This window comes from Mizuhopecten yessoensis, unplaced genomic scaffold (assembly GCF_002113885.1).
Source record: "Mizuhopecten yessoensis strain PY_sf001 unplaced genomic scaffold, ASM211388v2 scaffold6069, whole genome shotgun sequence".
Classification (NCBI taxonomy): Eukaryota; Metazoa; Mollusca; class Bivalvia; order Pectinida; family Pectinidae; genus Mizuhopecten; species Mizuhopecten yessoensis.
The window spans coordinates 39,437-65,517 of NW_018406364.1; the positions used below are offsets into that span (position 1 = coordinate 39,437).

The following is a 26,081-nucleotide window of genomic DNA, read 5'->3' on the forward strand; positions in this document are numbered from 1 at the left end:
TATACCACACTGTTTGTAACTATTACCAAGTCTATACCACAGTGTGTGTAACTATTACCAAGTCTATACCACAGTGTGTATAACTATAAGTTTTTTCTTTACCAAGTCCTTCTCCTGACTGAAATGTTTTGGTCACCAATGTGATATATATCAACAATCATAGAACATGTTTTATTAACCCTCACTTATCATTGCTGTTGGCCCAGTTGGTGAGCAGGTCTTAATGAGGAAACAGGACACCTGGAAAAAACTGTGGCTGGGCCAGTGACCTCATCCATTCTAATAAGTTGATTCCCGGAATGGGGACGGAAAAAACTGTGGCTGGGCCTGAGTGACCTCATCCATTGTAATATGTTGATTCCCGGAATGGGGACGGAGAAAACTGTGGCTGGGCCTGAGTGACCTCATCCATTGTAATATGTTGATTCCCGGAATGGGGACGGAGAAAAATGTAGCTCTCTCTGATACTGATAATTCTATCCCAACCTCAAACAATGAATACACAATGAAATTAAGAGGAAGTTAATACTTCAATACTTATAACACCATTAACTCATTTATCCCTGAAACTTCATAATGGACTATTCCAACCTTTGAATTGGAAGAGTTAAAATGTGTCTTCAGGGATGAATTAGTTAATGCCACTGGCTTTGTAATAGAAGGGATGGGTTTGACTTAAATGTTGTTTTATTAAGTTTAGTTAAATTGGTCTATATTCAATATAGTATAGTGATTAACAGAGATGATTTTCAAAATATCCAATTTTTTCCAATATAGGTCTGGATAAAAAATAATGATTTTATTTCATCTTAATTGAGTTGTATCTATATTAGCATTATACATAGTTGTCAACCGTCCCTCATTAGGAGGGAGACTCCCTCATTTTGACAAAAAATTACAATCTCCCCCAAAACTCCAAAAGATCTCCTAGTTATTGCAGGGTGTGTGTAATGATCATAACAGGTGTGTCTGAATCAAATGAATACTTTTTGGAATTATTCTGATACATAAACAAGCCATTCGGATTGATATGTCTCGCCTATGATCTACTTTGACCTTCAATGCACATATCAGAGAAACTAACTTAAATGCAAAAATTTAATGTTGATGGAGATGCTGACAAAGTCAATGGACCATGAGAGGTACGTAGGCCACATCCAGCATTTGATGCATGGGACGAGATGTACTACCTATGGTCCAAGTTTGGTTGGTCTAGCACTTATACTTTTAGTGAAACTAACTTAAACGCAAAAACGTAATGTTGACGCCGTCGCCGCTGGAAAAGCAACACCTTAGTCTCGCTTCCACTTTGTGGCGACGAGACAAAAAGGGAAAGTTAGCTGAGCAAAATTAAATAAAACTAAATTTCTCCATCATTGTAAATGTAGAATGAGGGAGATCCCCCTCAATGGAGGTTTCAGAAGTTGACACCTACGATCACACAATGTACGTTGTATAATGATTCTTCAGACGGCTATCAAAATGTAATCGTTTTTCTGAGTAAGCCCATTTATCGACCTTGATATAATTTATATTTTAATTGAAATAAAAAATACTTGTTGATGTAGCAAAACTGGACTTGATCAATCATCAGCGACTGGTAGCTCAATTGGTTAGAGCCTCCGACTAGAGTTCGGAGGATTCAAATCCCAGTATGGCCGTACACTTTTTAGCTCTTCTCTATATATTACACAGACATATTCATGAAGCAAATTTCCCCTTTCCTTGTTAACCAATGCATAGTGTTAAGTCCATATTTTGGACCCGTGCGAACACTATGACTTCACAGTGGGCAACACTAGCTATCGGGCATACACTTCTTCATCACAAATCTTTAAGGAATTTTACTGTAAAATTGGTTCAAAAGGATGAAATCATTCTCACCAATAACGGAGATGTTGGGAAATGGAATACATTTTAAGTATGGCTGAATCTATCACAGTCACTGTACATTGGTATACCTTTCTGGACCTTCAAATAAATAGCCAATCATCTGAGGTAAAAACTGAAAGATCAGAGAACATATTGACAATTATTTGATTGACATTAAATTTTGATGGTTATATTTTAAGTTATTATAGACAATGGACCATGAAGTTGTCATTCACAATATCCTCCCTTACATTCTCTGCACCTCAGGAATGTGTCATGACAAAATTGAAGGCATGCAGATGCCTATTTGATTGGTTTCAGGTTAAAAACAAGGGCCCAATGGGCCTGCAATTATAGCTCACCTATTTTTATATATCATCACCCTGGACCTTTTGGTTATTCAGAAGAAGTCGGTTAAAGATTTCAACACATTTGATCCCTGTGACCTTGAAAATGGACAAAGGTCATTATTTGAATATACTTGATAGCCCATCATTTAAGCATGCTACTGGCCATATATCATCAAACTGGTCCTCCTTTTGGTTATTTAGAAGAAGCTGTTTAAAGGTTTTTTGAAGACAATTGACCCTTGTGACCTTGAATATGGGTAAAGGTCATTCATTGAGTGGGGCCAGACCCCAGACCAATCCCGGTAGCAAATATTACATTGATTATACAAGGTCATGCAGAGCATCAGGAAAAATTAAATAAAACCTCAAAATAAAATATTCCAAGCTAATGGAGGTTTTCAACAGACATTTTTCCATTTTTTTTTAGAATCCCTGTATTTTTCACAATGATGCTTTTTGTGGATAAAAGATGTTTAAACAGTTTCAGTTTCATTTTCTTTGCAGCAACATATCAGTGATATTAAATATTTAACATTTGAAAAAAATGTGGACCAGTAAAACTTCACTACCATTTCATTATAATGAGGGATGAGTACATGTAAAGTCAGAGTCTCTGGTCATTCAAAGAAATCTTAAGCTTTTTTTGATACAAACGAGTTTGAGTCCTTGTTTTGACTTGTGAGGACTGTAAGTGAAACAGCAGAACGGCATGTTCACATGTACTTGATTACATAGTGAAGACAGACACAGTAGGCCTGACGTCGATCTCAATCCAATGTCGACCATATATATCAATGTGACAATGTGGATCAAAATAAATGCATTCCCCACCACCAATTCAAAGCAAGGGAAGTAACTCTTAATCTTTTAAACATATTCTCCAACAGGATTTACCCCAACCACGAAGTTTCTGTTGTATATGTGGGAATATTAGTTACTGAAGGGAAGTAACTCTTACTTTATAAATCAATTACACACACAATTCTCCATCAGGGCAGGTTTTATATATCCCTCACAACTAAGATATATCGGGACATTCAAGGATTGAATCGTGCTTTGGTCGATTTAATGGGGTGATGAATTGGGTTGGTCTTGAAACAAATTTAGTTCATGTTGAATTTGTTTCAAGACCAACTCAATTCATCACCCCATGAAATTGACCAAAGCAAGATTCAATCCTTATATTTCAATCAACGTGTTTTTTTTCAGTAATTGGGACTTGTGAAGTCCATTCTGATCGTTTGTCCCATGTTCTGGAGCTTGTGTAAGTCTACGTATTGACATAATGTAAAAATATTTATAAACTAGGAGACAGGGCTGCTAGTGCTTTTGCCTTTTTATGGACAAATCACTAGCTCCACACAAACATACTGTAGAAACTGTGTTAAATGTGTCGGCATGTCTGATTCATAGGAGTTGAACTCCACTTGCTGTTTCTATCTGTCGTATTTTCACACATGCAGAATAAAAAAAGAAGTACCATTTATTGAATCATTTCTGTGACTAATCCAATTAGAAAGTTTGTTTTATGCAGTTTCACAAGGTGGCTGCCTGAACCACATTATCATGTTAGCCATCACCTTCTGTCAAAAGATCAAGGACCACAACTCTTGATTGAACAAGATTATCATGTTAGCCATCGCCTTCTGTCAAAAGATCAAGGGCCACAACTCTTGATTGAACAAGATTATAATGTTAGCCATCACCTTCTGTCAAAAGATCAAAGGGGCACAACTCCTGACTGGCCTACCTTTCCTGTTGTGTTGAGTTATCTACTGTTAAGTTACTGATAGATAAAAATGGATATAAGTAATAGTTCTGATGAAGGGAAACATCTCTGTAAAGTCAACATACAAATGATCACAAAAATAACCTGTAATATAAATAACTACAAGTTTGTTTACTATTGACAATTAAAGAGAAATTAACTAACAAGTATAAGAGACAAACAAAATTAAGAAAATGAAAAACCATTTCAGTTTGTAGCATACACAGAAAAAAATAAGCACATTAGGTGAAAAATATCAATAAAATATGTACAAATCTAAGTTCCTACCTTTTAAGTATCTTTACTTAAAGATCCTGATAAACGTATTTCCTGGCTAGGTAAAGTTTAAGTAAAATAATGGAAAAAACATTGCAATTGTTCTATTCAAAGAAAAATAAAAGGATTCCTGATTCATTTGGTCCAGTGAAACTGATAACAAACAAGATATATACAAACAGAAAAAACGTTTAAGTTCTCTTCTTTTACATCACCATAAATACTAGAGAACCACTATCCCACTTAACCCTTCTTTACCAGAAATGTGACCCATCCCCTCTGTATTAGAGGCCAGGATCAAATCCACTGAAAAAAATGCATTTCAAAACCAAAGTTTTCCAAACAATTATAAAGCTTATTTTTTTGGCATGCAGGTTTCACAAGTCTGTTGGAAAATATTGTTTCCGACTCTGTATATAATAAAACACTGTATACATGTATTCTGTTTCAAATGGTTAATGGTATAATTACCTGCTAGGCTGTTTATTTCGGAGGTCCTTGATGTTGTAAGGGTAAACATCCTTTGGTATGATCCCATCCTCCCAAACCCCGGCAGCCAATCCTTGATTCTGAAGAAGTTCTATCACACGGTGCACGAAAAAGAAGCGGAAATCTGTGATGTTCCGTTCCTCTGTAAGAGTTTTACATGCAGGGGATTTCGTCCAGGCCTCCCGAGCAATCTCGTCACCCCCGATGTGGACAACATCCAGTGGCTGTACGTCCTGATGTAGCTCCTTTACTGAGGCTATCAGATGCTGTCGGGCATAAGGAAAGCCATGTAAAGTGAAACCTGCCTATAACAGACACTCACGTCACTGTACAGAATACAGGCCCCAGTAGATCATGTCACCGTACAGAACACAGGCCCCAGTAGCTCACGTCACCGTACAGAACACAGGCCCCAGTAACTCACGTCACCGTACAGAACACAGGCCCCAGTAACTCACGTCACCGTACAGAACACAGGCCCCAGTAGATCATGTCACAGTACAGAATACAGGCCCCAGTAGATCATGTCACCGTACAGAACACAGGCCCCAGTAGCTCACATCAAGGTACAGAATACAGGCCCCAGTAGCTCATGTCACAGTACAGAATACAGGCCCCAGTAGATCACGTCACCGTACAGAATACAGGCCCCAGTAGCTCATGTCACCGTACAAAACACATGCCCCAGTAGATCACGTCACAGTACAGAACACAGGCCCCAGTAGATCACGTCACAGTACAGAACACAGGCCCCAGTAGGTCACGTCACAGTACAGAACACAGGCGCCAGTAACTCACGTCACCGTACAGAACACAGGCCCCAGTAGCTCACGTCACCGTACAGAATACAGGCCCCAGTAGGTCACGTCACAGTACAGAACACAGGCCCCACTAGCTCACGTCACCATACAGAATACAGGCCCCAGTAGGTCACGTCACCGTACAGAACAAAGGCACCAGTAGATCACGTCACCGTACAGAATACAGGTCCCAGTAGATCACGTCACAGTACAGAACCCAGGCCCCAGTAGGTAACGTCACCGTACAGAACACAGGCCCCAGTAGCTCCCGTCACAGTACAGAACACAGGCGCCAGTAACTCACGTCACTGTACAGAACACAGGCCCCAGTAGCTCACGGCACAGTACAGAATAGAGGCCCCAGTAGGTCACGTCACCGTACAGAACACAGGCCCCAGTAACTCACGTCACCGTACAGAACAGAGGCCCCAGTAGCTCACGTCACCGTACAGAACACAGGCCCCAGTAGCTCCCGTCACCGTACAGAACACAGGCCCCAGGAGATCACGTCACCGTAGAGAACACAGGCCCCAGTAGATCACGTCACAGGATAGAATACAGGCCCCAGTAGATCACGTCACAGTATAGAATACAGGCCCCAGTAGCTCACGTCACCGTACAGAACACAGGCCCCAGTAGATCACGTCACAGTATAGAATACAGGCCCCAGTAGATCACGTCACAGTACAGAACACAGGCCCCAGTAACTCACAGATTGGTAAGAGTTAACCAGTGAACCACCGGTTAGATTTTTTTTTTTTTAAATGAGAATAACAAAATCAAATTTGCCAAATACAGAGATTTGGAGGTGTTACCTGGATGTCTCTAAACTCGCCATAAAAACACCAAACAACCAGAAAATGTAACACTGGTTGGTAGTCTGTAAACCTAGAAATTAACTTATAACAAATATTTCATTTTCCTATTTTTCTTCAGTCATTTTTATGAGAATAACCATCAAAATTAATATACAACCCTAGTTAAATGACCACTTAGTCAAATTCAAGGCTCATTTTGAACTTATTATCAATTTAGGACCTGTAACATCCCTCAGGGCGTTAACGTCATAAACATCTAGGCTTTAATTCATATACAACGAGAAATCTGCAGACAGTGGTACGTGGTTTTACGATCAAAAATCATTTCAACTGACCAATCAAATGCAGTGTTACATCTCAATTGAATAAGAATGCTGCTTTAAAACGTAGGAATGATTTTCAGTTTTTATATGTACTTAATGTACCTTGAGAAAGTTGTAGGGCTTAAAGATTTACAGCAACATTTGGAATATCATGCAGAGTAGGAAAACTTTGAGACAGGTGTAGGAAAGTTCTTAGTTTGACAATCTTAACCCTTTCACCACTGTAGACCATGATGGACACACCACGATGAATGCGTGGTAGAGTCTACTAAAGTTACAGAGGGGTGAAAGGGTTTAACACTTTCAGCAGTGCTGGCTTACCTGGAGAAAGGTGTAGGTTGACTCAATACACACGTTCAGCACGCCGTCATCGTACGACTGTGCTGTGCTGTAGTTCGACTTGTCGTCCCATTCAGACAGCAGGAACTCACCACCACTCTCCACGTCCAGCGGAACATATTTCTTATATCGGGCCTCCATCGACTTCACCGCAGCACGGGAATGGCCTGGCACGTCAAACTCAGGGATGACTTGGACGTGCCTCTTTTTGGCGTACATTAAAATTTCACGGTAATCTTTGAGCGTGTAGTACCCGGAGCCAGAAGAGGTTGTGTGAGGGCCGGAGCCTAGCTGAGGTAGAAGGCAAGATTTCTCGCTGGTGTCATGACAACGCCGAGCACCAACCTAAAACCAAAAGTAAATACTGGATTATCTTCCCTAATTCCCTCACATCATTTAGTGCAAGTATCACAGTGGAACTTAATCTTACAAAGTTTTCTATTTTTACTTCCAGTGTTTCCGTTGAAACACACAATGCAGGCCATTTATGTCTTTTATGCCATATTTCCATGTATGAATTTGTGTTTATGATCGTTCAGATCAATACAGCAATCAATCAACCACTTTCGATAGAATAATTTCCTGTTCCATCATTGAACTCATTGTCATGCGATTTATAAACATAAATTTTATTTATTTTACAACAATCATGAAACAAGTTATTACAACTGATATCAATCACTCTTGCACAGTTGCACCACCCTACCACTCATTGTCATGTGATGTCATGTGATTGTCATGTGATGTGATTGTCATGTGATTGTCATGTGATGTGATTGTCATGTGATGTGATTGTCATGTGATTGTCATGTCATGTGATTGTCATGTGATTGTCATGCAATTGGTGAGGTAAGTTCCAAACAGTGACAGGGACCTCTTCCCCGACTATCAAAACTCTCTAACAGAAGGAAGGCTCATGTTAAAATATTGCTAAACAATTCCTCTTCGGTATCCATGGTTATTTCAGCCGTTTATATTTCATCAACAGGAGTAACGATTGAAAAATCAATCACACTTTGACGTACCTGGGTAAGTTCCTCCAACCCTGGGATCTCAAGCCTCCAGCCTTCATCATCGCTCAGGTGAAAATGAAGCTTGTTCAATTTGTATGTCGCCATGGAATCCAATAATTTCATAACGGTTTCCTTGGAGTGGAAGTTGCGCGAGACATCTAATTGGATTCCGCGGTACGGAAACCTTGGTTTGTCCCTTATTAGTGTCTTGGGTATCACCAACTGATTCCCTTCTCTCTGTGAAGGTCAAACGATAACACCCTTTATTGATTTATAATACGTAATCATAAAAACATCAGGCTGACTGCATGGTCATACAGGCTTAAAACAATACATAGTAAACATAGGGTATATGCCTACTTTGTCAAATCAATGTAAAGCATCAAGAAAATCCAATATCAAAGGTTCACTTTCTACACAAACGATGTACATATTAAACGTGTCGCAACATTTCAAGGCCAACTGGTCCCTTTGTCAAGCTATGACTGAGTGAGTGATACAATTGATGAATCTTATTGAAGATATCAATTAAATCCATTTAAACTCATCGAAGTAAGAACTGTGGGTTCTCAGGGCAAAGTGTTGCAAGCAAACCATAGTTCCCATCCTCGATTATCCAGGGGTTATGCTTACTTACACTCTCTGCACCCCTGGAATATGTCATAGCAAAATTGAAGGCTCAGGTTGCACAACCTTGTGGGTGAGATGAGAAGACTAGTTTGATCATTTGATGTACATCAAAAGAATCTGTCAGTAATTTAACGGTAAATGACTGGCTTTGAAGACAGGTATCGTTCTTCTCTAATCTTCAAAGGACAGGTATCAGCCCAGTTATTAGTCAGTTTTTTTTTTACCTGAGACCAATCAAATAAGTAGCAGTGTGCCCTCAGTTTTGCTATGACCTTTTTGAGGGATGCAGAGAGCGTAAGTGAGCATATCCCCGGGAGTATCTAGGATGATAGTTCCCAACCTCTTACTAAACATTAGTATTGAACATGAAAAGCTCTGATGGTTACAGGTCTGAAGAAGGTGTGTTTGTATAGGTGAGGTAAAGATGAAGTCTGGAAGCTCTGATGGTTACAGTTCTGAAGAAGATGTATTTGTATAGGTGAGGTAAAGATGAAGTATGGAAGCTCTGATGGTTACAGTTCTGAAGAAGATGTATTTGAATAGGTGAGGGAAAGATGAGGTATAGAAGCTCTGATGGTTACAGTTCTGAAAAAGATGTATTTGTATAGGTGAGGTAAAGATGAAGTATGGAAGCTCTGATGGTAACAGTTCTGAAGAAGATGTATTTGTATAGGTGAGGTAAGATGAAGTATGGAAGCTCTGATGGTAACAGTTCTGAAGAAGATGTATGTGTATAGGTGAGGTAAAGCCGAGGTTTGGAAGCTCTGATGGTTACAGTTCCGAAGAAGATGTATTTGTATAGGTGAGGTAAAGATGAAGTATGGAGCTCTGATGGTTACAGTTCTGAAGAAGATGTATTTGAATAGGTGAGGGAAAGATGAGGTATAGAAGCTCTGATGGTTACAGTTCTGAAGAAGATGTATTTGTATAGGTGAGGTAAGATGAAGTATGGAAGCTCTGATGGTAACAGTTCTGAAGAAGATGTATTTGTATAGGTGAGGTAACGATGAAGTATGGAAGCTCTGATGGTTACAGTTCCGAAGAAGATGTATTTGTATAGGTGAGGTAAAGATGAAGTATGGAGCTCTGATGGTTACAGTTCTGAAGAAGATGTATTTGTATAGGTGAGGTAAAAATGAAGTATGGAAGCTCTGATGGTTACAGTTCTGAAGAAGAAGTATTTGAATAGGTGAAGGAAAGATGAGGTATAGAAGCTCTGATGGTTACAGTTCTGAAAAAGATGTATTTGTATAGGTGAGGTAAAGATGAAGTATGGAGCTCTGATGGTTACAGTTCTGAAGAAGATGTATTTGTATAGGTGAGGTAACGATGAAGTATGGAAGCTCTGATGGTTACAGTTCTGAAGAAGATGTATTTGTATAGGTGAGGTAAAGATGAAGTATGGAAGCTCTGATGGTAACAGTTCTGAAGAAGATGTATGTGTATAGGTGAGGTAAAGACGAGGTTTGGAAGCTCTGATGGTTACAGTTCCGAAGAAGATGTATTTGTATAGGTGAGGTAAAGATGAAGTATGGAAGCTCTGATGGGTACAGTTCTGAAGAAGATGAATGTGTATGGGTGAGGTAAAGACGAGGTTTGGAAGCTCTGATGGTTACAGTACCGCAGAAGATGTATTTGTATAGGTGAGGTAAAGACGAGGCTTGGAAGCTCTGATGGTTACAATGCTGAAGAAGATGTATTTGTATAGGTGAGGTCAAGATGAAGTCTGGAAGCTCTGATGGTTACAATGCTGAAGAAGATGTATTTGAATATGTGAGGGAAAGATGAGGTATGGAAGCTCTGATGGTTACAGTTCTGAAGAAGATGTATTTGTATAGGTGTTTTCAAACTACCCTCTACTACCCTTTCTCAGCGATAATTATGTATTATAGCAAGAGGCCCAATGGGCCTGCATCGCTCACCTGGTATACATCTCACATTTGTAACCTTAAAAGTGATCTTAAATAAAGCTATAGGCAAAATATCAGTATTTATGATTAAAAGTAATTCAAGAAAGATTTAAAAACATTTCACTCATGTGACCTTGAAAGTCGAACAAGGTCATTATGTTGAACAAATCTTATAGCTCTTTATCTCAGGTTGCAACTTGCAAAACATCACCTACCTATCCTTTTGTTTATTGAAATAAGGTAATTTAAATGTTTAAACATATTTGAGTAAATGTGACCTCGAAATGGGTTAAGGTCAATCAAATGAAAAAGCTTGATGGCCCTTCATCGAAGCATGCTACTGGCTAAATATCAACATTCTTGGCCTCATGGTTATTCAGAAATCATTTAAAGATTTTAAACAAATTTGACCCCTGTGACCTTGAATATAATCAAGGTCATTCACTTGAATAAACTTAATAGTTCTTAATCCCAGCATGCTACTGACAGATATCAACATTCTAGGCCTTATGGTTATGCAGAAGAAGTTGTTTAAAGATATTAACATATTTGACCCCTGTGACTTTGAATATAATTCAAGGTCATTCATTTGAACAATTTTGGTAGCCCTTCATTCTAGCATGCTACTGGCCAAATATCATCATCCTGGGCCTTTTGGTTATTCAGAAGAAGTTGTTTAAAGGTGTTTTTTTTAAACAATTGACCCCTGTGACCTTGAATATAAATGAAGGTCGTTCATTTGAACAAACTTGGTAGCCCTTCACCAAAGCATGCTACTGGCCAAATATAATCTCCCTGAGCAGTTTGGTTATGGAGAAGAAGATGTTTAAAGTTTTTAACATATTTGACCCCTGTGACCTTGAAAATAGGTGAAGGTCATTTATTTGAACAAACTTGGTAGCCCTTTATCCCAGTTTGCTTCTGCCCAAATATCATCATCCTAGGCCTTTTGGTTATTGAGAAGAAGTTGTCTAAAGTAAAATATTGACGCCGGACAATGGACAGACGACGGAAGACGCACCATGGCATCGGGCCAGGTGAGCTTAAAATGAATCTGAAGTTTACACAAACGCCAAAATATAATATTCTTCAGTACATTATTATGCCAACCTGTAAAAGAGCCAAAATTGTCTGCACTCCGTAGAAAGCTCCGGCCTTTCCCTCGGCGTAGACTTGTATAATTTCAGTGGTTGGCTCCACTTTGAGAACGTACTCCTCACTGCTCAAGTTCATGTCAGAAGGATGCTTGCTTAGATAGATGTAACGTTTCTTTGGAAAGTTGTAGGAAAACTGTATGGGACAATGGTCTGTAAGGAAAGCCAAAATGTACAAGGATCTGTATTAAATTACAACATATAGAAAACAACAGATGATTTCCATAGGTTAAAAAGTAGAACACGAGGCCCAATGGGCCTGCATCGCTCACCTGGTATAAATCTCCCACTTGTAACATTAAAAGTGATCTACAATAAAGCTACAGGCAAAATATCAGTATCTATGATTAAAATTTATTCAAAAGAACCTGTTATTTCTTTTTTAAACATTTCACCACTGGGATTGAAAGTCGAACAAAGTCATTATGTTGAACCATTTGTTTTTACCTTTCATCTCAGGATGCAACTTGCAAAGTATCAACATCCTGGGACCCATGGTTATTCAGAAGAGGTTGTTTAAAGATTTTAAACAAATTTGGCCCCTATGACCTTGAATATAAATCAGAGTCATTCACTTTAACAAACATAGAAGTCCTTGATCCGAGCATGCTATTGACTAAATATCAACATCCTGAGCATTTTGGTTATTCAGAACAAGTTGTTTAAATATTTTGAACATATTTGCTCCTTGTGACCTTGAATATGATTCAAGGTCATACATTTAAACAAACTTGGTAGCCCTTGATCCTAGTATGCTACTGACTGAATAGCATCACCCTGGGCATTTGGTTATTGAGAAGAAATTGTTTAAAGTTTTTAATATACTTGATCCCTGTGACCTTGAATATGGGTGAAGGTCATTCATTTGAACAAACTTGGTAACCCTTCATCTCATCATGCTACTGGCCAAATATCATCACCCTGTACATTTTGGCTATTCAGAAGAAGTTGTTTAATGTTTTTAACATATTTGACCCCTATGACCTTGAATATAGGTGAAGGTCATTCATTTGAACAAACTTGATGACCCTTTACGCCAGCATGCTACTGGCCAAATATCATCACCCTGGGCATTTTGGTTATTCAGAAGAAGTTGTTTAAAGTTTTTAACATATTTGGCCCCTGTGACCTTGAATATTGGTGAAGGCCATTCATTTGAACAAACTTTGAAGCTCTTAATCTTAGCATGCTGTTGGCTAAATATCATCACCCTGGGCATTTTGGTTATTCAGAAGAAATTGTTTAAAGTGGTTAACATATTTGGCCCCTGTGACCTTGAATAATGGTGAAGGCCATTCATTTGGACAAACTTTGAAGCTCTTAATCTTAGCATGCTGATGGCTAAATATCATCACCCTGTACATTTTGGCTATTCAGAAGAAGTTGTTTAATGTTTTTAACATATTTGACCCCTATGACCTTGAATATAGGTGAAGGTCATTCATTTAAACAAACTTGATAGCCTTTTACCCCAGCATGCTACTGGCCAAATATAATCTCCCTGAGCTGTTTGGGTATGGAGAAGAAGATGTTTAAAGTTTTTAACATATTTGACCCCTATGACCTTGAATATAGGTGAAGGTCATTCATTTGAACAATTTTTGTAGCCCTTCATTCTAGCATGCTACTGGCCAAATATAATCTCCCTGAGCTGTTTGGGTATGGAGAAGAAGATGTTTAAAGTTTTTAGCATATTTTACCCCTGTGACCTTGAATACAGGTGAAGGTCATTCATTTAAACAAACTTGATAGCCCTTTACCCCAGCATGCTAGTGGCCAAATATCATCACCCTAGGCCTTTCGGTTATTAAGAAGAAGTCGTTTAAAGTAAAATAATGTGCCAGGTGATCTAAAAATATAGAACAAATGTCGCGTTAAGTCCTGGCCTCTTGGCCTTCATTCAAGGCCGAAAGGTAACGGTTGTTTCAAGTAACGACCATCTTGCTTATTCGGAGATAGAGGAAATAATCTGTACTTCATTTTGTACCTCATGAGAAGCAAGATGGACATTACTCGAAATAATTGTTGAATTTCGCCCTCGAAGAAGGCCAGGAGGCCGAAATATTGGGACTATACATTTAAACAAACTTGGTAGCCCTTCACCGAAGCATGCGTGTTTTTTTTAAACAATAGACCCCTGTGACCTTGAATAATGGTGAAGGCCATTCATTTGAACAATCTTTGAAGCTCTTAATCTCAGCATGCTGTTGGCTAAATATCATCACCCTAGGCCTTTCGGTTATTAAGAAGAAGTCGTTTAAAGTAAAATAATGTGCCAGGTGAGCTAAAAATATAGAACAAATGTCTCGTTAAGTCCTGGCCTCCTGGCCTTCATTCAAGGCCGAAAGTTAACGGTTGTTTCAAGTAACGACCATCTTGCTTATTCGGAGATAGAGGAAATAATCTGTACTTCATTTTGTACCTCATGAGAAGCAAGATGGACATTACTCGAAATAATTGTTGACTTTCGCCCTCGAAGAAGGCCAGGAGGCCGAAATATTGGGACTCAGAGTGACATTTGTTCTATACGAAATATAGAGTTTTATAAGAATCGACAACCAGAGAGAGGTTACACATTGATCCCGGTGACCAAACAGATAATTACAAGGATATGTAATCTGTATTGTTTAACAAACTAAACAGCAATCAACACTAAAGGCAAAATACCATAACATTACACCCTATCAATCTTTGGTCAAGTTAATAAATAAAACTGTATAGCATGTTATACTAGCCAGTTAGAAGCAAAAAATATCACGTGTAGTACTGTCGACACTATGGATCTTTAGAAGCCATTTGACCAAGATTACAATGAAAGGGATTTCAGATGATTCATTTAAACAATTTAACATCTCTTTACTACAGCATCATACAGACCAACCATCATCATCCTTGGCTTCACTGTTACTATGAAGAAATTATTCAAACATGATTAAAACGTCTGAAGCCTGTGGCCTTGAAAGTGAATCATTTGAAAAAAAAGACAGTCCCTCATTCTAGCAAGCTACTTCAGCAAAACTTCATGACTCTAGGTCTTCTTGTTCTTGAAAAGAAGTTGTTTAAAAACAAGAGATCCCAGAGGAATCTTGGCGCCCACCATTGTACCATCTTCATTAGTTCTTAGTCAGTTTGATATTTCTTCTAATCTGTTTGATCGAGTCATGTAAACAGTAGTAATACCTTGCGCTATTTTTTTTATCTGAACTTAGTACTGCTGTGTAAAAAAGACGACCTTCAAAGTGAGTTTGTTGTTTAACTTTTTTACTAGTACAATACTTAATGTGAAAGAAATAGAACCAATCATTGCAATATGAGAAATATCTTCTAAGCACTTCCTGCCAGCATTTTTGTTTATCCGATCAGTCCCAAAGGTTAACATGCACAACTACAGACCAAGGGGAACCTACATATCAAATTTGAGAAAGATCCCTCCAGCACTTCTTGAGAAAAAGTGATAACAAACATTCACGGTCAAAATCAAAACCAGCCGCCTGTTGGCCATGGAGAACTTACATATGACATTTTAGAAAAATCCTTCCTTTCTGAGTAATTGGGATCATAAACAAGAAGTACGGACAACGGATGATAGACAATGTACGATGAAGGAAGAACAGACTTATAGACCATGGCCATTTGAAGAGTTACAATCCGATGATGGTGGGCTAAAAAGTTGACTAGCTCTTTATTTCAATGCTGATTTAAATGACTTACCTGCGATATATTTGAATGATCACTTATAAACATCATACCTGCTAGATATTTGGCCTCGGATGTAAATTCTGCATTACTGATGATAACCCAGTCTTTAGGAGTTATACTTAGTAAGGTCTTCACATCAATGTCGGCTTCCTCAGGGGTAGGTAGCACCAGACTCCCCACACGCCCAAGGTCGTGAGATATATTAGCATACATATAGAACCTCACTCTGGCTGTGTAGGGGTCATTCTGTTCCTGTGGGTCACGACGCCATTGCCATGACGACTGGTTGTAATTATCCACATAGTCGAGACTCTCGCCCACCGTGCTCTGTAGTACCCGGGGTGTAGATCCTGGAGAGGTGACATACCAGTTGGGAAAGGAGTCGGTCTTAGCAACCTGTTGATAGTTACCGGTCAGAATAAGGGTACGGGTCTCGGACGGGTAGAGCGGGCGAAACACCTCCGGCTCTGGCTGTAATCTGTAATGGTAGCAGACGTCAAGGCTTACTACTACAGGGAATGGTGTTTCAACCAAACAATAATTATAATAACTCAATGTTCTTATGTACCGCTTTATCGAAACCTAGTTCATAGGTTGTCTCAAAGCAGTTCACAAATTATTATCCGAGGTTATAGGGCCTTTGCAACCAACCAATATCTTTCTCAACTCCCTGGGGAACATATAGCCAGAGCTGCCATCGGCACTCACAGCTAGTATTCAACAATTCCAGTACTGCCCAACCACATACTCATTTACAGCTGAGTATATATACTGGAACAAGCGGAGTAAAGTATCTTGCTCAAAAAAACCAAAACAGTGCCGTGGCATGACTCGAACCCGCAACCCTTCTGTCACGAGCCCGGCGTCCTACCACTAGACTACCATGCCTCCATTGGAAATTGGATCTATTTTACCCATTACAGCGAAGCAGAGTTCAAATTAACTTAGATTCAGTGTAACACTGCAATATCATACCAAATTCATCTGTTCAAAATACTTATGATATTACAGGAAATAACTCAATATTTGTGTTATTTTTTAGATTATTCTTGAATTTGAATTTGCAAAAGACCACATTTGGGACCAAAAAACAATCCTTGCTTTAATACCCAAGTGTGAAACAATCCTTGATTTAATACCTAAGTGTGAAACAATCCTTGATTTATTACCTAAGTGTGAAACAATCCTTGATTTAGTACCTAAGTGTGAATAAATATTCATATGATTCTTGAAATTGCAATCATCACTTGTCACAAATTAATGAGAAAAAAAATATCTTGCGAAAAAAATATTCACAGCAATCTTACGGACTGTGTTTCTGACTTGTTTACACATCGTACCTACCTGTATAGGCTCCCTTTGACATGGAATAATCTGAACCCAGAACCATGGATCACATGACCTGTAGCTGCCACACCTCCTTTTTCATGCATCATCTTGTAGAGGTGGTTGAAATAGATTTGCCAGTTACCTCCCCTGAGCACGGCGATCCCGGTATTTGTGAGGTAAATAGCCTGGATAGAATCACGTGGATTGTTCTTGAGAACTTTAAACTTGACCGAGACGTATTCTGCAATGTAATCGATGGTTTCTTGTCCCTCCAGTAATGATACGGTATCTGGATTGGACCAATCAAAATTATTCAATGAATATATGGACCAATCAAAACTGTTTAATAAATATATCACTTTTAAGTAACCATCAGTCTTGTGAAGCTTAGTTCAATCCAATGTGAGGCTACCCAAGGTGAGGCTACCCAAGTGAGGCTACCCAAGGTGGAAATTTTCAAACGTATGAATATCTAGGTATGTCTTTTAAATTAAATCAGCATTGTTTTAAGTGATTGAAGCCATATTTATCTGCCTTCTATTTTATTTTGCTACCAGTTACAAAATTTGTCGATTTTTTGCAACTTTCGTGTTTTCAATTTTTTTTTAAAAAAAATTGCACAAAGAATATTTAATAAATAATGTCCCCGAAAAATGTTAAAATTGTGAAAATGAAATATATGGGTTTTTATCGCCTTTAAACCCATTTAAAACTAAACAATGGAATGAAATTAATTTGCAACAATATGAATATCCTACAGTATTTCTAAACACGGAAACAATGCATTTTTATTATTGTAACAAACACATGACTTCAGTATATTTTATAAGTTTCAAACGAAAAAGTATTTAACTGCTGTCAGTTACTTTCGTAAACAAGGGCTTATACTGTAACCATGCATATTTTAGCAGTAGTCCCATTTTACTGTATTTAGTGGTAGTCTTAACTATAACACTTAAATTATTGTGCTAAAATATGAATTCGCCAATTGATGTTCTTGTATGTCATTCTCTATTGCATATTTTTAGAACTCATCAATTCATCAATGTGCTTATCCCTTAAATTTTGATAACACGCTAAAATTTAAGTGCATTAAAATAAGTAAATTTACAGTATTTGGCATTTTGTTATTTCAGAAATCATTTTTTTCAAACCCAGGAGTCTAACTTTTATAAGTAAACAATACATTTGGATACAATGCCTGATAAAACATCCAAGTGAACCGGACTCAACTAATTGGGTTCTATTAATAGATGCAGTACATACTGCTTTTTTCTAAAAAGAAACAAAATAAAAAGTAAAAGCAAACATTGTTTTAATGTGGTATAATTATTGATGCATTAATGTGGTATAATTATTGATGTATTAATGTGGTATAAATATTGATATATTAATGTTGTATAAATATTGTTGCATTAATGTGGTATAAATATTGATGTATTAATGTGGTCTAATTATTAATGTTTTAATGTGGTATAAATATTGATGTTTTAATGTGGTATAACTATTGATGCATTAATGTGGTATAATTATTGATGTTTTAATGTGATATATATATTGATGTTTTAATGTGGTAAAAATATTGATGTATTAATGTGGTATAAATATTGATTTTTCAATGTGGTATAAATATTGATGTTTTAATGTGGTATCAATATTGATGCATTAATGTGGTATAATTATTGATGTATTAATGTGGTATAAATATTGATATATTAATGTTGTATAAATATTGTTGCATTAATGGGGTATAAATATTGATGTATTAATGTGGTATAAATATTAATGTGGTATAAATATTGATGCATTAATGTGGTATAAATATTGATGTATTAATGAGGTATAAATATTGATGTATTAATGTGGTATAAATATTGTTGCATTAATGTGGTATAAATATTGATGCATTAATGTGGTATAAATATTGATGTTTTAATGTGGTAAAAATATTGATGTATTAATGTGGTATAAATATTGTTGCATTAATGTGGTATAAATATTGATGCATTAATGTGGTATAAATATTGATGCATTAATGTGGTATAATTATTGATGTTTTAATGTGGTATAAATATTGATGTTTTAATGTGGTATAACTATTGATGCATTAATGTGGTATAATTATTGATGTATTAATGTGGTATAAATATTGATGTTAATGTGGTATAAATATTGATGTATTAATGTGGTATAAATATTAATGTGGTATAAATATTGATGCATTAATGGGGTATAAATATTGATGCATTAATGTGGTATAAATATTGATGCATTAATGTGGTATAATTATTAATGTTTTAATGTGGTATAAATATTGATGTTTTAATGTGGTAAAAATATTGATGCATTAATGTGGTATAAATATTGATGTATTAATGAGGTATAAATATTGATGTATTAATGTGGTATAAATATTGTTGCATTAATGTGGTATAAATATTGATGTATTAATGTTGTATAAATATTGTTGCATTAATGGGGTATAAATATTGATGTATTAATGTGGTATAAATATTAATGTGGTATAAATATTGATGCATTAATGGGGTATAAATATTGATGCATTAATGTGGTATAAATATTGATGCATTAATGTGGTATAATTATTAATGTTTTAATGTGGTATAAATATTGATGTATTAATGTGGTGTAAATATTGATGTATTAATGTGGTATAAATATTAATGTGGTATAAATATTGATGCATTAATGGGGTATAAATATTGATGCATTAATGTGGTATAAATATTGATGCATTAATGTGGTATAATTATTAATGTTTTAATGTGGTATAAATATTGATGTTTTAATGTGGTAAAAATATTGATGTATTAATGTGGTATAAATATTGATTTATTAATGTGGTATAAATATTGATGTATTAATGTGATATAAATATTGATGTATTAATGTGGTATAAATATTAATGTGGTATAAATATTGATGCATTAATGGGGTATAAATATTGATGCATTAATGTGGTATAAATATTGATGTATTAATGAGGTATAAATATTGATGTATTAATGTGGTATAAATATTGATGTATTAATGTGGTATAAATATTGATGTTCCAGTAGCGAAATGGGAAGTTCCTGGTACCATCGGTTGAAAGTAACGATGAATTCAGTGTAAATAGAAATTAATAAAAAGTACATTATGTAGCAAGCGAACTGCACACAATTTTCTATACAATGTCAACTAAATCAAATATTAGTAGATTTGCAAAAAGCAACCTCTGTCCCTACTATTACACTGACTGCTAAGCTCCTTCTGTCACTACTATTACACTGACTGCTAAGCTCCCTCTATCACTACTATTACACTGACTGCTAAGCTCCCTCTGTCCCTATTATTACACTGACTGCTAAGCTCCCTCTGTCACTACTATTACACTGACTGCTAAGCTCCCTCTGTCCCTACTATTACACTGACTGCTAAGCTCCCTCTGTCCCTACTATTACACTGACTGCTAAGCTCCCTCTGTCCCTACTATTACACTGACTGCTAAGCTCCCTCTGTCCCTACTATTACACTGACTGCTAAGCTCCCTCTGTCCCTACTATTACACTGACTGCTAAGCTCCCTCTGTCCCTACTATTACACTGACTGCTAAGCTCCCTCTGTCCCTACTATTACACTGACTGCTAAGCTCCCTCTGTCCCTACTATTACACTGACTGCTAAGCTCCCTCTGTCCCTACTATTACACTGACTGCTAAGTTCCCTCTGTCCCTACTATTACACTGACTGTTAACCTCTCTCTGACTCTACTATTACACTGACTGCTAAGCCCCTTTTGTCTCTACTATTACACTGACTGCTAAGTTCCCTCTTTCCCTATTATTACACTGACTGCTAAGCTCCCTCTGTCCCTACTATTACACTGACTGCTAAGCTACCTCTGTCCCTACTATTACACTGACTGCTAAGCTCCCTCTGTCCCTACTATTACACTGACTGCTAAGTCCCCTCTGTCCCTACTATTACACTGACTGCTAAGTCCCCTCTGTCCCGACTATTACACTGATTGTTAACCTCTCTCTGACTCTACTATTACACTGACTGCTAAGTTCCCTCTGTCCCTATTATTACACTGACTGCTATGCTACCTCTGTCCCTACTATTACACTGACTGCTAAGCTCCCTCTGTCCCTACTATTACACTGATTGTTAACCTCTCTCTGACTCTACTATTACACTGACTGTTAACCTCTCTCTGACTCTACTATTACACTGACTGCTAAGTTCCCTCTGTCCCTACTATTACACTGACTGCTATGCAACCTCTGAACCTACTATTACACTGACTGTTAAGCTCCCTCTGTCACTACTATTACACTGACTGTTAAGATCCCTCTGTCTCTACTATTACACTGACTGCTAAGCTCCCTCTGTCCCTATTATTACACTGACTGCTAAGCTCCCTCTGTCACTACTATTACACTGACTGCTAAGCTCCCTCTGTCACTACTATTACACTGACTGTTAAGATCCCTCTGTCTCTACTATTACACTGACTGCTAAGCTCCCTCTGTCCCTACTATTACACTGACTGCTAAGTCCCCTCTGTCCCTACTATTACACTGACTGCTAAGTCCCCTTTGTCCCTACTATTACACTGACTGCTATGCTACCTCTGTCCCTATTATTACACTGACTGCTAAGCTCCCTCTGTCACTACTATTACACTGACTGTTAAGATCCCTCTGTCTCTACTATTACACTGACTGCTAAGCTCCCTCTGTCCCTGCTATTACACTGACTGTTAAGCTCCCTCTATCACTACTATTATACTGACTGCTAAGCTCCCTCTGTCCCTACTTAATTACACTGATTGTTAACCTCCCTCTGACTCTACTATTATACTGACTGCTAAGCTCCCTCTGTCCCTACTATTACACTGACTGCTAAGCTCCCTCTGTCCCTACTATTACACTGACTGCTAAGCTCCCTCTGTCCCTACTATTACACTGACTGCTAAGCTCCCTCTGTCCCTACTATTACACTGACTGCTAAGCTCCCTCTGTCCCTACTATTACACTGACTGCTAAGCTCCCTCTGTCCCTACTATTACACTGACTGCTAAGCTCCCTCTGTCCCTACTATTACACTGACTGCTAAGCTCCCTCTGTCCCTACTATTACACTGACTGCTAAGCTCCCTCTGTCTCTACTATTACACTGACTGCTAAGCTCCCTCTGTCCCTACTATTACACTGACTGCTAAGCTCCCTCTGTCCCTACTATTACACTGACTGCTAAGCTCCCTCTGTCCCTACTATTACACTGACTGCTAAGCTCCCTCTGTCCCTACTATTACACTGACTGCTAAGCTCCCTCTGTCCCTACTATTACACTGACTGCTAAGCTCCCTCTGTCCCTACTATTACACTGACTGCTAAGCTCCCTCTGTCCCTACTATTACACTGACTGCTAAGCTCCCTCTGTCCCTACTATTACACTGACTGCTAAGCTCCCTCTGTCCCTACTATTACACTGACTGCTAAGCTCCCTCTGTCCCTACTATTACACTGACTGCTAAGCTCCCTCTGTCCCTACTATTACACTGACTGCTAAGCTCCCTCTGTCCCTACTATTACACTGACTGCTAAGCTCCCTCTGTCCCTACTATTACACTGACTGCTAAGCTCCCTCTGTCACTACTATTACACTGACTGCTAAGCTCCCTCTATCACTACTATTACACTGACTGCTAAGCTCCCTCTGTCCCTACTATTACACTGACTGCTAAGCTCCCTCTGTCACTACTATTACACTGACTGCTAAGCTCCCTCTGTCCCTACTATTACACTGACTGCTAAGCTCCCTCTGTCACTACTATTACACTGACTGCTAAGCTCCCTCTGTCCCTACTATTACACTGACTGCTAAGCTCCCTCTGTCACTACTATTACACTGACTGCTAAGCTCCCTCTGTCCCTACTATTACACTGACTGCTAAGCTCCCTCTGTCACTACTATTACACTGACTGCTAAGCTCCCTCTGTCCCTACTATTACACTGACTGCTAAGCTCCCTCTGTCACTACTATTACACTGACTGCTAAGCTCCCTCTGTCCCTACTATTACACTGACTGCTAAGCTCCCTCTGTCACTACTATTACACTGACTGCTAAGCTCCCTCTGTCCCTACTATTACACTGACTGCTAAGCTCCCTCTGTCACTACTATTACACTGACTGCTAAGCTCCCTCTGTCCCTACTATTACACTGACTGCTAAGCTCCCTCTGTCACTACTATTACACTGACTGCTAAGCTCCCTCTGTCCCTACTATTACACTGACTGCTAAGCTCCCTCTGTCACTACTATTACACTGACTGCTAAGCTCCCTCTGTCACTACTATTACACTGACTGCTAAGCTCCCTCTGCCACTACCATTACACTGACTGCTTTGCTACCTCTGTCCCTACTATTACACTGACTGTTAAGCTCCCTCTATCACTACTATTACACTGACTGCTAAGCTCCCTCTATCACTACTATTATACTGACTGCTAAGCTCCCTCTGTCCCTGCTATTACACTGACTGCTAAGTCCCCTCTGTCCCTACTATTACACTGACTGTTAAGATCCCTCTGTCTCCACTATTACACTGACTGCTAAGCTCCCTCTATCACTACTATTATACTGACTGCTAAGCTCCCTCTGTCCCTACTATTACACTGACTGTTAAGATCCCTCTGTCTCTACTATTACACTGACTGCTAAGCTCCCTCTGTCCCTGCTATTACACTGACTGTTAAGCTCCCTCTATCACTACTATTATACTGACTGCTAAGCTCCCTCTGTCCCTACTTAATTACACTGATTGTTAACCTCCCTCTGACTCTACTATTATACTGACTGCTAAGCTCCCTCTGTCCCTACTATTACACTGACTGCTAAGCTCCCTCTGTCCCTACTATTACACTGACTGCTAAGCTCCCTCTGTCCCTACTATTACACTGACTGCTAAGCTCCCTCTGTCCCTACTATTACACTGACTGCTAAGCTCCCTCTGTCCCTACTATTACACTGACTGCTAAGCTCCCTCTGTCCCTACTATTACACTGACTGCTAAGCTCCCTCTGTCCCTACTATTACACTGACTGCTAAGCTCCCTCTGTCCCTACTATTACACTGACTGCTAAGCTCCCTCTGTCCCTACTATTACACTGACTGCTAAGCTCCCTCTGTCCCTACTATTACACTGACTGCTAAGCTCCCTCTGTCCCTACTATTACACTGACTGCTAAGCTCCCTTTGTCCCTAATATTACACTGACTACTAAGCTCCCTCTGTCCCTACTTAATTACACTGATTGTTAACCTCCCTCTGACTCTACTATTATACTGACTGCTAAGCTCCCTCTGTCCCTACTATTACACTGACTGCTAATCTCCCTCTGTCTCTACTATTACACTGACTGCTAAGCTCCCTCTATCCCTACTATTACACTGACTGCTAAGCTCCCTCTGTCACTACTATTACACTGACTGCTAAGCTCCCTTTGTCCCTAATATTACACTGACTACTAAGCTCCCTCTGTCCCTACTATTTAATAAACAACAGGCCCAGAGGGCCTGTATCGCTCACCTGTTTCTTTTGTTACATGCAACTGACATATAGGTAACTTAAGACCAAATTTGGTAACAAGAACACAAGACATTTTAACATCTCTTAAACGGTTCTGAAGATTTTGTTGTTTGAAACTTGAAATTTTAATGTTAAAGCTTTTAACTCATATTGACCTTCGACTCCTGACTTGCACTTAAAGTTGACCTTTGACCTTATTACTGTAATAAAGAAAACAATTCACACAGCTGGTCTACATAACATACCAAAGTATCATGACTCTAGTTCAAATGGTTCTTAGGATATTGTTGTTTGAATTTTTTAACATAATTGACACCAGTGACCTTGGAAGTAGGTCAAGGTAATTTTAATGAGGAAAATATATAACACTCATCCCAGGTACATACTGGCCAAATACCATGACCCTGAGCCTTATGGAAATTGAAAAGATTGTTAAAGCCTTTGACCCCAACTTGCACTTAAAGTTGACCTTTGACCTCATTACTGTAGAAAACAATTCGCTCTGCTGGTCTACATAACATACCCAAGTATCATGACTCTAGTTCAAATGGTTCTTAGGATATTGTTGTTTGAAGTTTTAAACATATTTAACCGCTGTGACCTTGAAAGTAGGTCAAGGTCATTTTAATGAGGAAACTTTATAGCACCCCATCCCAGGTACCTACTGGCCAAATATCATGACCCTGGGCCTAATGGAACTTGAGAAGAAGATTGTTAAAGATTTTAACCAAAGTTGACATTTGAACCCCCCACTAGCATTTAAAGTTGACATTTGATCTCATAACTATGACAGAGAAAAATATTCGCACTGCTGGTCTACATAACATACCCAAGTATCATGACTCTAGTTCAAATGGTTTTTAGGATATTGTTGTTTGAAAATTTTCTCATATTTGACCACTGTGACCTTGAAAGTAGGTCAAGGTCATTTTAATAAGGAAACTTTATAGCACTCCATCCCAGGTACCTACTGGCCAAGTAGCATGACCCTAGGTCCTACAGTTTTTCAGAACTTTATACAGTCAGTACGATTAGCATTTATATTAATCAATACAATATTGAGGAATTCACAGGAGCTGCCTTATCAGGCGCTAACTATTAGCCTTTGTCAGGACTATTGCACTAGTAAGCCTAACTATTTCAGCAACGCAGCAAAAGAAGAATTAACTTATTATAAAAGAAATATTCAAAAGCTGATTTTCTTCATTCTACATTGAATTTTGTAAAGACCAAACTGTTTATCTCTTTCAGCCTTTGCCAGGGCTATTGGACTGATATAAAGACTAAACAAGAGGCCCCAAGGGACTGTATCGCTCACCTGGATAATAAAGCAACACTATTTCCAAATATTGGCTCTGTTAAGATCACTCATTCTTTGTCAGGACTACTGAACTAGTAAGTCTTTGTCAGGACAGCTGAACTAGTAAGTCTTTGTCAGGACTACTGAACTAGTAAGTCTTTGTCAGGACTACTGAACCAGAAAGTCTTTGTCAGGGGTTGGGGGAGAAGAGTACACTTAGTCAGGTGTTGGGAGTTGTAGAGTACACAGAGTCAGGGGTGGGGAGTTGTAGAGTACACAGAGTCAGGTGTTGGGAGTTGTAGAGTACACAGAGTCAGGGGTTGGGAGTAGAAGAGTACACAGAGTCAGGGGTGGGGAGTTGTAGAGTACACAGAGTCAGGTGTTGGGAGTTGTAGAGTACACAGAGTCAGG

At 38.4% G+C, this 26,081-nt stretch overlaps 1 protein-coding gene across 1 annotated transcript in view; it reads right to left on the reverse strand.

The window, feature by feature from the left end:
• LOC110451485 (beta-hexosaminidase-like) overlaps positions 1-26,081 on the reverse strand; it is a 73,356-nt gene that overhangs the window by 11,745 nt on the left and 35,530 nt on the right. The window contains exons 6-12 of the mRNA XM_021499528.1: positions 16,786-17,059; positions 15,492-15,919; positions 11,699-11,895; positions 8,061-8,285; positions 7,018-7,380; positions 4,738-5,021; positions 3,973-4,008 (exon numbers count right to left, since the gene is read on the reverse strand). Of these exons, the coding sequence (XP_021355203.1) occupies positions 3,973-4,008; positions 4,738-5,021; positions 7,018-7,380; positions 8,061-8,285; positions 11,699-11,895; positions 15,492-15,919; positions 16,786-17,059 (1,807 nt within the window). The remainder of the gene's footprint in view (positions 1-3,972; positions 4,009-4,737; positions 5,022-7,017; positions 7,381-8,060; positions 8,286-11,698; positions 11,896-15,491; positions 15,920-16,785; positions 17,060-26,081) is intronic.